Raw genomic sequence first — 14,396 nt, forward strand, 5'->3', positions numbered from 1 at the left:
TGTGTAAAATTAATGACAAATTAAAACACTATGCTCATGTAAACAATTACAAAAATGATACACAATTTCAAAAATGTCAAATGATTTGTACATCAATTGCAGTGACATTTAACCAACATTTCATTTCTGCAGACTGAAGGTCTGAGTGTGAATGTTTATTGAGTCCCTCTACTCAAGACAACAATTACACTTGATCTAAGTCAAAAGACCAAACAATGAGATCACAACATAGAAAAGTGAAAACTGAAGAAAAAAATGAATGCATGTACTGACATGGCTATCATTTATTAGGCGAACGTAAACCACACTGGGTGAAATCACTGTATAAAGTACTGTAGAGCAGCATAGTCAGACATAGCATCGCATCTCAAATCTAAGTAAATTCAACTAACCAGGTTAAGTCCAGTATCACAATAATTACCTAGGCTAATATATAAACCAAACTTAGATTTAAATGTTAACTTAATAACCACATGCTTATGAAAGCAGGAAAAGAGAAATCTGAAATTGTCCATTTCCAGGGACGGAAAAAAAAAGTCTCAAAAGTTGTTTCAAGGTTACATAAACAGGAAGGTGGTAGGCCTATAGTAAGACTTGGAAAGATACCTGTAGACATTTTCAAACAGCACAAACAAATACTATAACACTACTGGTCTATGCCCCAAATGTCGTTGACTCATGGTGATAGTCATACAACTCTTGAGCGATATTTCACTTTTTACATTGCACACACACACACGTAGAAAACAAAACAAAAATGTACAGAAATAAATAACACCTTAAAAATTATAACAGCAAAAATATGAAATAACAGAAGTCTGGTGTGCCCAAATTGCTTGAAAATATCAGAAGGCTTCCTACACCATGTGCATTAATTTGTAACAGTTAATGCATAAATGAAGTAGAATCATAGAGCTGAAATTGAGTTCTGAAACAATTGTTTTTTCAGTGTACAATGTTGAGTTATTCTTGCAGTAAGGCTTTCACTCTGCTCTCCCTGACTTCAGAATCAACAAGTAGTAGACCACAGCTTCAGAAAAACCAGTGACAAAGCAGGCAGACAAGTTAACACAATCCAACCTGAGGCAAAATACTATCTTAGGATCCTGCATAACATGAACAGAGTCCTGAATACAGTTTGGAAAAACAGTCGATCTAAAAAAATAAACATCTGAACAGTATTTGTGCACACAAAAACTAGAATCCCTCAGATATTCTCTTGATATTTGGTCCATGTTTTACCACTCTTACAGCCTAGTCGGTTGTGAGGAATCCAAAGGCAGAACAGAACCAGCAGCCATTTCTATGTACATTTCACATAATACCCAGTAGCAGGAATCCCTGGCTTCAGGCTCTGATCATGTTTATCCAGTGAATAACTACTACTTATAGGCACAGACATGCTGCTCCCAACTCTCCAAAATGCACTGGCTCAATAGTAGACATGCTAGCTACAGCAGCTTCATATCATCACAAAAATAACTGCCTACTATGAGCGTCAACAGTCTATAAATTGAGTTTGAGGCAAGATACGTCAACATACAGCTTTTGTTTTGTAAACTAAGAACTCAAGCTATAGGTCAGATAAACCCCTACCCAACATCAGTGCTATTACAAAAACATGGTCCTTTGATTGCTGACTGTATGTCATATTAGACAGAACAGCGTATTAACAAACAAAAGGTAACTTCCTCTTAACACTTTTCTCATTTATACATGTTTTATCTAGTACAACCATAACAATATGATATTCAAACAGTCATGTGTCAATGCATACAACCTCAACTCTGTTGTATTAGATAGATGTGTATAGATCAGTGGGGGTAGGTTATCTATGGGTCAGGCCTTTCCTCCAGGTAAACTCTCAAAAGATGGTTGTAGCATGAACTTCTCAGTGTATTTCAAACAGAAGGCTATCAAATGTATTCTATTTATCTCAACACAAAATGTAAGACAGCCAAAGTTACTTACAACATGGCCGGTGAAGTCAACCAGAACAATAGCCTACCATTAGAACAGTTAAGCCCTTTCGTCAGTGGGTCCACTGCATTCATTACTGATGGGTCTGGAATAGGCTCTCCTCTGTAGCATATTAGCTGGGTAGAGTAATGGCCTACTCCCTAGGAAGAGGAGGAGGACAATCTTAGGAGTAACCCCAAAGTAAGTTTGATACAAACCGTAATAATGGCAATATGATATAGCTGTCCAACTCTAATATGGAACCCCACGACATTTACAACTACACTAACATGAAAATGGGATGAATTAATTGCAAACGTGTAGAAAATATATAAGATAAAGCTTTTAGTTCATACCTCTTGGGTTTGTCTGCGCTCCATGACTGGGGTTAGCCACAGTGGGATGGTAGAGGGAGGCCAGGTCACTGGGGGTGTAGGAACGGAGGATGTTGATCATATTCCAGTCAATCTCCATACTGCTGCTGCTTGCAGAGGCTGGAGGGTTGGACGCTTTGACTGGGGCATAGGCCTGCGGCCTGTGAGAGGGAGAGGCTCCATTTCTTCCTGAGGGAAGCAGTCTGTTGTACCTGTCCTCCATCCTAAAGCCAGTATCAACAGTGTCCGTTTCCCTTCCGGGGAGCCCAGAGAATCTCTGCCTCTTACTGGAAGGTCCACCACCAAAGTCCATTGGGGGCAGACTACCGAACCGGCTGGAGAGGCATAGCCTGGCAGCATCTGAGGGCCAGATTACAACACTACCGCTCATCACAGGACCGCTTCTTAAGTCACTTGCCACTCTGCTGTCCGATGGGCTCTGCCTCGGTCTCTCCATTACAGGTCTGCTATATTTTATACCGTTGGTGTTGGATTGTTCTGCTCGCTCTGTAAACCTGGATTGGCCCCGGCTGGTGGTAGGCGGCATCATCATCATCCTGTACCACTGATTGGAGCCCCGGGCCTGGACAATCTCCTTCCGGGGTTCATTGGTGAGAGACTGTTTAGGCCCATGAGGAGGGTTGGAGGGGTGAGTCTTTCCTGTAGGTTTTCCAGGAGGCTGAGTGGTTGGGGATTTGGTCCGGCGAGGGTGTCTCCGATCTACAGGAGGCAGCAGGGTGACATCTTTGCCCTCAAGGGCAGGGGGGCAGCCAGTATAACGCTTCAGTTTTAGACTTCTGTTCTTCTTAGTTATGTCAGACTTCTCCTTGTGAAGCAGCTTCTTGTGCATGAGCAGGACCTCTGGGTACAGAGTGCTGAAGGCACAGGACGAACAGGCGTTGGAAATCAACACATTCCTTAGGGTGGCGGAGATGGAAAGTGACACTTTTAAGGACAAATTTAATGGGGCGCTGAAGCCCTCGTCATTCCTTTCCTGTCCTTCCATCTTCAGGTTAACAGGTAAAGTGTGATTTGTCTCCTGTCCTTCCATCTTCAGGTTAACAGGTAAAGTGTGATTTGTCTCCTGTCCTTCCATCTTCAGGTTAACAGGTAAAGTGTGATTTGTCTCCTGTCCTTCCATCTTCAGGTTAACAGGTACGGGACATTTTATGTGTGCAGAAGAAGAGTAAGCAGCCGTAGAAATCAATTTCCCATACCCAGCATTCACTTGAGCAAGTGGGCTGGCAATCTTGACACCAATGCTATTAAATCTATCCTCTGGTTTCATAATGGCACAAGGTTTGGTTGCAGGCCTGACATTGGGAGTTGGCCACAGTTTGGATCGGTTGGGGACCCGTCTGTCTTCTCTGTTTCTGGTGAATTCTTTCTCACTGGGAGATGGCACAGATATCACAGGCTTATTGGGGATGTCAGTGTAAGGTTTGTCCTTGTGATGTCTATCTAAGTGATATCTCAGTGAGGTTTTCTGGGCTGCAGCATAGTCACAGTATATACATTTGTATGGTTTTTCACCTGAAAGACAAAAATAGAATTGCATAAGCATAATTGGATCCTAACAGCAAATAGTCTTCAGATGAATTAAATGCTGAACGTACTACATACAGAACACAGGGGTGTAACGGTTTGGTATGTATTGCAGTTTTGGGATCACAGTTCGGTACATTTTGTGGTTTTGAGGTCACGGTTCGGTTAACGGGAAAATGAAACGCCAACAGTTACTGTAGTTCATTTCTGTTAATTCCTGATTCCATCTTTGATCATGTAATGCCTGACGAGAGCACAATCAGGAACACCAACATTTCACTTTGTATTTTCTTAAATGATTACTCATCAACAACAATAAAATAAAGTGCAAAATGTGTATGAAATCAATATGTAAACATGGCTCAGAAATTGTATAGGCTTATGCCGTTTTCTTACAAAAGAACAGAAGTAGGTCCTGGTTGCACCTCAAAAGGACAGACAGAAATACAGCAATTAAGATTGTAATTTTTAGTACAACGCAATTTACTCAAGAGGCATACAACGCAGCATCGGAATAGCCTATAAGCCTAGTGTTTATTTAATTTTCTATATATTTATTTCGGGTTCACAGTGCGGACCAAATCGAGGTCCCATTACCGAACGGTTCAGTACAGTTACACCTCTAGCACTCAGAGTAAGCGCATCCAACTTCATGTTAAACCTTAGAGCCAAATATCAGCTATACATTTCCCAATTGTGCAGCCTATTTCAAGTTCCAATGTCACATGCACAAGTACAGTGAAATGCCTTTCTTGCAAGCTCTAAACCCAACAATGCAGTAATCAATATCCATGTAGCACTAAAAATAACATAAATCAGGCTTCCCAGAATTACATAATGTTTACCTGTATGGGTCCTGAGGTGAATGTTGAGGTAATAGCTGAAACGGAATGTCTTGCCACAGTAACTACACTCCCTGGAGGACACAAGATCTTTCACCTTCGTTTGATCAAATCCATCTTCACTTTTATCTGTAGAGAAAACAAAAACAGGAGATTGATTTCTTCACATGACCAAATAGTCTACTTACAAAAACTTGTGTGAAGCAAGTGGATTTGCATAACCTGTAAATGACCAGTAGAGGGAACTGTTGAAAATAAAATGTCCATTTACAGGTTTTTCCCAATTATTTACACACTAAAACTGGCCCATGAGGCACAATGACCCAAACCTGTAACTCATTTACCAGAAGCAACACCAAATTGGAATACTACTGGCACATGTTTTGCTTTACACTGAGATTGCAATTTTAAACATTTGGCAAAACAACACACAATTATCTACCTTTGGCACGACCTTCCTAAAAAGCAACACTGTTCAACAAGCTAAGCTCAATTACCATTTGATCACTATCACGCTTCACAGGTAGAGGTGGGTGTAGATGTGTAAGAAAATTAGGAACAAGGAGAGTAATCTCTGATGAAATTCAGGCAACTGTGGTTTGACCTTTGGAGAGACTGGGCAGAGTGCAGGCCAATCTGAGCTGCTTCACCGTAGCATACATTATCTGGACGTTCCAAAATGATAAAAGGTCCAATGTCTCCAGTACATAAACTCAGCAAAAAAAGAAACGTCCTCTCACTGTCAACTGCATTTATTTTCAGCAAACTTAACATGTGTAAATATTTGTATGAACATAACAAGATTCAACAACTGAGACAAACTGAACAAGTTCCACAGACATGTGACTAACAGAAATGGAATAATGTGTCCCTGAACAAAGGGGGGTCAAAATCAAAAGTCAGTATCTGGTGTGGCCACCAGCTGCATTAAGTACTGCAGTGCATCTCCTCCTCATGGACTGCACCAGATTTGCCAGTTGTTGCTTTGAGATGTTACCCCACTCTTCCACCAGGCACATGCAAGTTCCCGGACATTTCTGGGGGGAATGGCCCTAGCCCTCACCCTCCGATCCAACAGGTCCCAGGCGTGCTCAATGGGATTGAGATCCGGGCTCTTCGCTGGCCATGGCAGAACACTGACATTCCTGTCTTGCAGGAAATCATGCACAGAACGAGCAGTATGGCTGGTGGCATTGTCATGCTGGAGGGTCATGTCAGGATGAGCCTGCAGGAAGGGTACCACATGAGGGAGGAGGATGTCTTCTCTGTAACGCACAGCGTTGAGATTGCCTGCAATGACAACAAGCTCAATCTAATGATGCTGTGACACACCGCCCCAGACCATGACGCACCCTCCACCTCCAAATTGATCCCGCTCCAGCGTACAAGGCCTCGGTGTAACGCTCGGTGTAATTCCTTCAACGATAAACGTGAATCTGATCATCACCCCTGGTGAGACAAAACCGCGACTCGTCAGTGAAGAGCACTTTTTGCCAGTCCTGTCTGGTCCAGCGACGGTGGGTGTGTGCCCATAGGCGACGTTGTTGCCAGTTATGTCTGGTGAGGACCTGCCTTACAACAGGCCTACAAGCCCTCAGTACAGCCTCTCTCAGCCTATAGCGGACCGTCTGAGCACTGATGGAGTGATGTTCGGATGTACCGATCCTGTGCAGGTGTTGTTACACGTGGTCTGCCACTGCAAGGACTATCAGCTGTCCGTCCTGTCTCCCTGTAGCACTGTCTTAGGCGTCTCACAGTACGGACATTGCAATTTAATGCCCTGGCCACATCGGCAGTCCTCATGCCTCCTTGCAGCATGCCTAAGGGGACCCTGGGCATCTTTCTTTTGGTGTTTTTCAGAGTCAGTAGAAAGGCCTCTTTAGTTTTCATAACTGTGACCTTAACCTGTTGAGGACAGAGGGCGCTGTTTTCACTTTGGGGGAAAATCGTGTCCAATTTAAACGGCCTCGTACTCAATTCTTGCTCGTACAATATGCATATTATTATTACTATTGGATAGAAAACACTCTAGTTTCTAAAACCGTTTGAATTATACCTGTGAGTAAAACAGAACTCCTTTTGCAGCAAACTTCCTGACAGGAAGTGGAAAATCTGAAATCGATGCACTCTTCTAGGGGCTGCCTATTAAAGTCCTTGTTATTTATTAGTTTAGATGCACTTCATACGTCTTCCACTAGATGTCGACAAGCAAGTGTAACTTGATCTGGACTCGAATCATAGCTCTTGGCATGACGTGTCACCAGTTTCCTGTTTACTGGAGAGCGCGAGCAGGGACCTGGATTGCCTTCTGATAAGCTGCCGTTATGGACGACTAATATCTCCGGCTTTGATTTTATTTGATACATGTGACCATATCATCGTAAAGTATGTTTTTTCAATATAGTTTAATCAGATTATTGAATTTTTTTCGGGAGTTTTGCCGTGTTCCGTTCTCTTCCGTTTGTTGACATGGAGATTCGCGCCACTTGGCAAGTGTGCTTGCTAAATCGAGAGGGAAAAAGGCCGTTCTAAATCCAAACAACGATTGTTCCCGACAAAGGACCCCTTGTACAACATTCTGATGAAAGATCATCAAAAGTAGGACCCATTTTATGATGCTATTTCATAAATCTGTCGAACATGTTGTGCTAGTCGTTTGCGCCCAGCTTTTGGGTACTCTCTCGCTATAACTAAGCTGGATGTCGTAATGAAGTTATTTTTAGAATTCTAACACGGTGATTGCATTAAGAACTAGTGTATCTATCATTTCCTATACAACATGTATTTTTTAGTTATGTTTATGAATATTCATTTGGTCAGAATATGTGTGTCAGAAAAAGTGTCAGAAAAATATCCGGACGTTGTGGGAAAAAGATGCTACGTTAGCACAATGTATAACCATTGATTTCAGCTCTAAATATGCACATTTTCGAACAAAACATAAGTGTATGTATAACCTGATGTTATAGGACTGTCATCTGATGAAGCTTATCAAGGTTAGTCAAAAATTATATATCTTTTGGTGGTTTGTCATGATCGCTAACTTTTACTACTGGGGAATGGCTTGTGTTTCTGGCTATTGTGGTAAGCTAATATAACGCTATATTGTGTTTTCGCTGTAAAACACTTAAGAAATCGGAAATATTGGCTGGAATTACAAGATGCCTGTCTTTCATTTGCTGTACACTATGTATTTTTCAGAAATGTTTTATGAGTATTTAGGTATTTGACGTTGGTGTCTGTAATTATTCTGTCTGCTTTCGGTGCAATTTCTGAATGTAGCAATGTAAACTATGATTTATACCTGAAATATGCAAATTTTTCGAACAAAACATAGATTTATTGAATAACATGTTATAAGACTGTCATCTGATGAAGTTGTTTGTTGGTTAGTTTGGTTGGTTCTTGGTTAGTTAGGTTGGCTTTGTGCATGCTACCTGTGCTGTGAAAAATGTCTGTCCTTTTTTGTATTTGGTGGTGAGCTAACATAAATATACGTGCTGTTTTCGCTGTAAAACATTTTAAAAATCGGACATGTTGGCTGGATTCACAAGATGTGTACCTTTCATTTGCTGTATTGGACTTGTTAATGTGTGAAAGTTAAATATTTCTAAAAAATATATTTTGAATTTCACGCTCTGCCTTTTCAGTGGAATGTGGGAGGAGTTCCGCTAGCGGAACGCCAGAGCAGTACAGGTTAATTGCCTACCATCTGTAAGCTGTTATTGTCTTAACGACCGTTCCACAGGTGCATGTTCATTAATTGTTTATGGTTCATTGAACAATCATGGGAAACAGTGTTTAAACCCTTTACAATGAAGATCTGTGAAGTTACTTGGATTTTTACAAACTATCTTTGAAAGACAGGGTCCTGAAAAAGGGCCGGTTCTTTTTTTGCTGAGTTTACCTATCTACTACTTGACAGTAGTACAACATAAAGCACAGTAAAGACTGTAGATTCCAATACATACTGTAAGGTGAAACAAAGTCAATGTTTCATGTACTACTGTATGTATGGAATTGGAAGGTATACTACTTTGTAACATGTTTATGTTGTATACTGTAGTGTATGCTATTTTTTTTGAGAACTGAAAGACGACAACCACGTGGTGGTAAAACGAGTCTATTTACAGATGAACAAGAGGCTGCCATTGTGCAAATGGTAGTTGAAAATAATGCCATAAAACTGCGGGAAATCCAACAGGTTATTGAAAACCCTGCCATCTTCCACAACATCAGAGTGAGCTTATCAACCATAGCCCGCATCTTGCATTTGTGTTCCTTTCTTGTTTGAATAAACGCAAACAATATACAATATAACAAATTATTAGTCTTTACACTGAAATAGGTTCTGATAGTAGTAGTGATGCACCGATATTACATTTTTGGCCAAAACCGATATCCTATATTTTCCTTGCCAAAAAAAAACAATACTGATAACCAATATTAAAAATTTTAGCGGCCTTTTAAGCATTCTAGTACAGTTAAATAGTTAACACACACACGGACGCAGCGGTCTAAGGCACTGCATCTCAGCGCAAGAGGCGTCACTACAGTCCCTGGTTCGAATCCAGGCTGTCTCACATCCGGCCGTGATTGGGAGTCCCATAGGGCGGCGCACAATTGGCCCAGCGTCGTCCGGGGCTTCATTGTAAATAAGAATTTGTTATTAACTGACTTGCCTAGTTAAATAAAGGTTACACTGATCAAAAAGTTATTTTGTTGGCATTTACGTATGTACCCATTACCAGTAAAACATAATCAAAACCGATTTCTTTCACTTACTTGTGCTGTTGTTTCAGCTGTGCTGTTTCGTTGTTCAGTTGTTTCATTTTCAAATCAGGATTTCTATGGAATGCCGTTTTTGTCTTTGTGTGTCAAAAAAGATATGTCAAATAACACTATTTGACATGTCAAATAACACGACATAATCCGTTTCAGTAGCTATAGTTAGTGAGCTAACTATATAGCTAGGTGTCATCTAAAATAACCCTAATTTATAAGACAGTTCTTATTTGATTAATGGTGGTCGGACCCATCTATGTGAAGCTAGCCACAATAAGGATTAGCCACAATAGTGGATTTGCAGTTAGCCTTCAAAATAAAAGTATGGCATAATTGTACTATATGTATTCATCTGCATCACTGTCAATTACACTTATTTTGAAGGCAAACTAAATTCCACTATTGTGCCTAATCCTTATTGTGGCTAGCTTCACAACACATAACCCGGTCTGGTCATGCGTCACTAGCCAGATGAAGCTAGCTGGCTGCTTATAACGTTAGCTTTGGGCAACAGGGTTAAGTATCTGGCTAGCTATTTAAGTTCAATTTCAATAGGCGAACAAGAAGTGGCAACCTTGCAAATACTTACAAGGATTCCTAAATCATTGCTAAGAATAATGAAAATGACTGGAGTTTCTACCGGTCATTGTTATCAGGCTGGTTATATTGGTGCTAGCTAGGTACCAAGCTAAAGCTAGCTACCCCAGAAGTTGCAGTCGAACAAATAATGCTTTATTACCAACGCGGTATTGTAAACATCATTTACAATGTGTTTGCAGACTTTTTTGTACAGCTTTGACAGTGCTACTCTTATCTTTTTTGACACGCAAAGACCCAAACGGCATTCCATAGTATGTATATTGTGACGCTAATAGCAGTGACACTATTACTGTGTAACTCCGGTAGGGCAACATCTGAAAAATAGTACACGTGGTAGTGTGTACCGGTGCTCGACCAGTCGGCGAAAGCCAACATCACCCACGGTTGATTGTCAAGGGCAATGAATGCCATTATCTTGGAGTTAATGGATTTCGCCTTCGAGTTGTCTCGCTGAAATTTTCTTACTCTTTCAAATGACTGCTGGACTTGTTGACTGCTCGATCCACACAGCAGACATTGTGGGCTAGGTTAGGAATGCTGTGTTGCACGTGTAGTGCAAAATTTAAGTGGCGTTATTACGTCATGTACCTACGTTACATAGGTATGCACGGTAGCTTTGACATCGGTTTTTAACGTCGCCGTTAAACCAGACATCGAACCGATACCGATGATGGCATTTAAAGCTAATATTGGCTGATTCAGAAATGTTCACCGATATATCGTGCATCCCTAGATAGTGTTTTGAATATGTCACATTAGTGTGATCTTGGTTGTCACTAAGTTAGATTAATTTGATGTGTGTGTCTCATTTGTATGCAGAGTTTCATTTTGAGCAGGGAGTACATGATGTTGATTTCTGTGTTTCATTTTGGAAGATGTCTGTGGGGTTTGGGGAAATTGGCTAACTGTTTTGTGTTCAGAGTTTTGAGTACCGGAGATGTAGTTTCAGCAAACGTGTGTTAACAGTTGGGAAAAACTGTAAATCCACCTTTCCTTAATAGAAAACAAATGTTTGTTTCTTAAACATTAGGTTGCTGTATTTACCTGAATAGAAGGCATCTCCCGGTGCTCCGTCATCTGACCCGTCTTCAGACCCCTCTTCTTTGGGGGACCCTGCTCTGGAGAGCTTGCCATCAATGAAGGCGGTGGGGCTCTCCACCTCACCCCTCTCCCTCTTGTGCACCCTGGAGTGGAGAACAAGCTGGTGGTACGTCCTGAATGTCCTCCCACAGTCCTCACAGTGCGTCGGCTTGTCATTTCGACTTGACTTCTGATCAGGTTCTGGTGATGGGGTCTCTCCAGCAGTCTGTCTGGATCTCAGTTCTCTACCCAAGTTGTCTTTAATACACTTGTTGTCACCTTCTTGGCCTTCTGACCAGATGTTTGTCAGTTCTTTATCTGAGCCAGAGTCCTCGTTGTTAGAGCTGTGGTCTTGGATTAGACCTACATCTTTAGCCACACTTGGACAAACTGCTATCTTTCCCTTGGTGGCAAGTTGCCAGGCCTGGTAGGTGTTGAAAGGGTCTAGTTGGGCAATCCACCTAGAAGATCTCTCTGGTATACTACTTTCCTCAGAGAGGGGGCGAAGGTTGAGTACCTGTAAAAAACCTTGTTGACTGAGGGGATCTTCCTGTCTATCCTTCTCTCTTTTTTTATCAGCCTCTAATTCTTTACTATGTACTTTGCTGTGTTCCACCAAATGGTGTTGATCGGTGAAAAAGAAGCCACAGGTAAAGCACATTTTGTAAGGGGTGATTACGGGCTCTGGGACTTGGTCTTGGATGACTTCATTGATAATAACTGGACCATCCAGGTTCTGCTGGGCCTTAGCCTTATGGAACCTCATATGGTTCCTCAGAAACCAGGGTTCCTTGAACCGCCGGCCACAAAGGTTACAGTGAAAAGTGAAACAGTCCTTGTGTGTCCTCATGTGGCTCTCCAGCTCACTGGCACCCTCTGTGGCCTGATCACACACAACGCAGCTAAATACCACCTCCTTCACGGATGGCAACCTGGGTTTGGACCGGGCCCTCTCACCTGGGATCAAGAACTCTGCCTCCACACGCAGAACTGCCGTTTCGAACAGTGTTGTGGGGTGCTGGGTCAGGACGTGTGGGCCCAGGTCATCTTGGTGTGTGAAGGTCTGGTCACAAAACATACAGTCCAGGGCTTCCAGCAGGCTTCCCTCGGGCTGAGCCTCAGCTTTGTTAGTGATGGTGGCACTGTGAGGAGTCATGCTGGAGCCAGACCCTGGCATGCTAGCAGCACTACTAATATTTAGAACGTCTTGTCCAAGTCCATCTGGACTTTCCACATATGGCAACAACAGGTGAGTTGGCATTTCCTCAAAAGTTGTGCAATTGATCTATATACTTAAGTATTCTATAAGTAAGGAGTTACTGGATGACATTTCTGAATATCAATGTGGAAGATCGTCAGTGATTCATCCAGGGGAGTTAGGTCTTAGTAAGTAGATTCCTGTAAAACACAAAATAAGGAAAAGGTTAGGCTAATGTAGTATCATCATGGAACAGTGCTATCCGGGGATCCTTGGGACATCCCTACCCTAAATCCTAACCTTAACCCCTACCCATTTTACATTTCAACGGGGTAGGGCCATCCCAAGGATCCCAGAGCACAGACGTATTATTATGGCAAGGTGAGGCATATGAATGCTAAAAGGCACCAAGCTACCTCAAATAACAAGGAAATTGAGTTCTCAAATTGAAACTGAATATGAGATTAATTTCCTCTTAGCATGAAGTACTGTGAAGAATGCATCATTTTATTGCACATGGCTACATATTTAACACATCACTTAACAGTTTGCCATTAATGCAAAGCCTTGGCTTGTGGTTATATTTTTAGCAGTTTGATAAAATGTGGAATAAATGGACAAACTAGTTGATACATGAATACATCCTAATTAAAATTATGGCATTGCATAAACAGTTCGATAGTTTACAAACAGCTTGTAATTTAAATGAAATCACTAAATATTTGTTTAACTATTTTGGTTTCCACTTCCAAACTGACCTAGCAGAATGTGTTCATTCTTTGTTCAACAAGCCAAGACAAGATGACCTGTGTTGGCAATCAGTGGAAGTTGTCGACTAAGGAAGTGTCATCAACCATGATGAGAAAATAATAGTCTTAAAATATTAGGCTTCTCTGTGACCCATCCCAGTCAGCCACCTATTTTTATATAAGATATTTCTGATAGTCATAAAACTAGATAGTAAAGTAGCACGTTATTTGACTGATGTTTAATCAGCTATGCAAACAGGTCTCCAATTTGTTATCCAACACATGCAACGTGATAAAAGACAAATGAGCCACTCGTCGAGTTAATCCAAAGGTTATGAATCTGTAATGCATGCCAAATTAGATGGTTAATATGTGAAGTCTTGAAGTTAGCTAGTTATTAATGTCCCACAAAAATAAATCGTGCTTTTCTATTGGATTATTTTCAATATAGGTAGAATTCAATAGTCACTTCTGTAACTCATTCTGCTACATCCTACTAACGTTAGCTAGTTAACCACTGATAGACACGGGGACAGCAACTTCCTATCAAATATTGCGAAATTCAGCAAATTAGCTTTCTAGCTAGCCAAGCACGGAAATTCCTAATTTAACAGGCACAAAGACATCGCCAACAATTTCTGGACTCAGACATAGTTAATGGGTGAAAGGTAGGAAATAAAACAGATATCCTAATTAACCATCATTTGAATTCATCTTGCGAAATAGTTTAATAACATTAGCTAATTTAGTTAGCTAGTAATCAATCAATACGCTCGTTTTATATAAACTGCAGATAACTCACCAATACCTACCAATTCAGGCTTTCCAGGTAAACTTTCAATTAATCGAAATTATATATCTAAGTGAAATAAACTGCGTGTTACATCCTGTCGCTAAACTAGCTAATTCATGAATAATAGCAGCTAGCCAAATTTGTTCACCTTCCAACAATTGTCGGTCATATTGTTCTTACTGAATATTTGCAAGTCGCTATGTGCAGCTGTTGAATTGTGAGGCGCGCGCTCAACGAATCGGGGACAGAAGTAGCGCGTGCACTACAGCCCCAAAAGCGAAACAGGGACAACAGTCACGTGGTCGCAACTTTTGACGAAGTAAATAATTATATAAAATAAAATGTATAATACAATGTAACCTAATTACATAATAAACAATAGTGGGGCACACACATATTTATCTCTTATGAAAGCAAGGTAACAGAACGTCTGTAGATCTATTACAAAACACAAGAACAAGGTGGACTGCC

At 41.1% G+C, this 14,396-nt stretch overlaps 1 protein-coding gene across 2 annotated transcripts; it reads right to left on the bottom strand.

The window, feature by feature from the left end:
• Nucleotides 1-264: 264 nt before the first annotated feature.
• LOC120059158 (zinc finger protein 217-like) lies at nucleotides 265-14,160 on the bottom strand. 2 transcript variants are annotated; one of them, XM_039007997.1, is made up of 6 exons: nucleotides 13,945-14,160; nucleotides 11,150-12,583; nucleotides 4,724-4,849; nucleotides 3,475-3,866; nucleotides 2,316-3,429; nucleotides 265-2,120 (listed from the first exon to the last, which is right to left on the bottom strand). In XM_039007997.1, the coding sequence occupies exons 2-6, from the start codon at nucleotides 12,444-12,446 to the stop codon at nucleotides 2,020-2,022; spliced, it is 3,030 nt and encodes a 1,009-aa protein (XP_038863925.1). In that variant the 5' UTR covers nucleotides 12,447-12,583; nucleotides 13,945-14,160; the 3' UTR covers nucleotides 265-2,019. The 2 variants fall into 2 exon arrangements, with proteins under 2 accessions (XP_038863925.1, XP_038863924.1); XM_039007996.1 differs by having other exon boundaries at nucleotides 2,316-3,866.
• Between the last annotated feature and the right edge of the window lie 236 nt (nucleotides 14,161-14,396).

Source organism: Salvelinus namaycush, chromosome 14 (assembly GCF_016432855.1).
Source record: "Salvelinus namaycush isolate Seneca chromosome 14, SaNama_1.0, whole genome shotgun sequence".
In the NCBI taxonomy this organism is placed as follows: Eukaryota; Metazoa; Chordata; class Actinopteri; order Salmoniformes; family Salmonidae; genus Salvelinus; species Salvelinus namaycush.

Bases quoted from the DNA above. Each gene is read 5' to 3' on its own strand.
- LOC120059158 (XM_039007996.1), bottom strand. From the start codon at position 12,446: ATGCCAACTCACCTGTTGTTGCCATATGTGGAAAGTCCAGATGGACTT. The intron at 4,850-11,149 runs GTAAATACAGCA...TTTTCTCTACAG, and splicing joins GGGAGATGCCTTCTATTCAG to ATAAAAGTGAAGATGGATTT. The intron at 3,867-4,723 runs GTAAACATTATG...TTTGTCTTTCAG, and splicing joins TCACCTCAGGACCCATACAG to GTGAAAAACCATACAAATGT.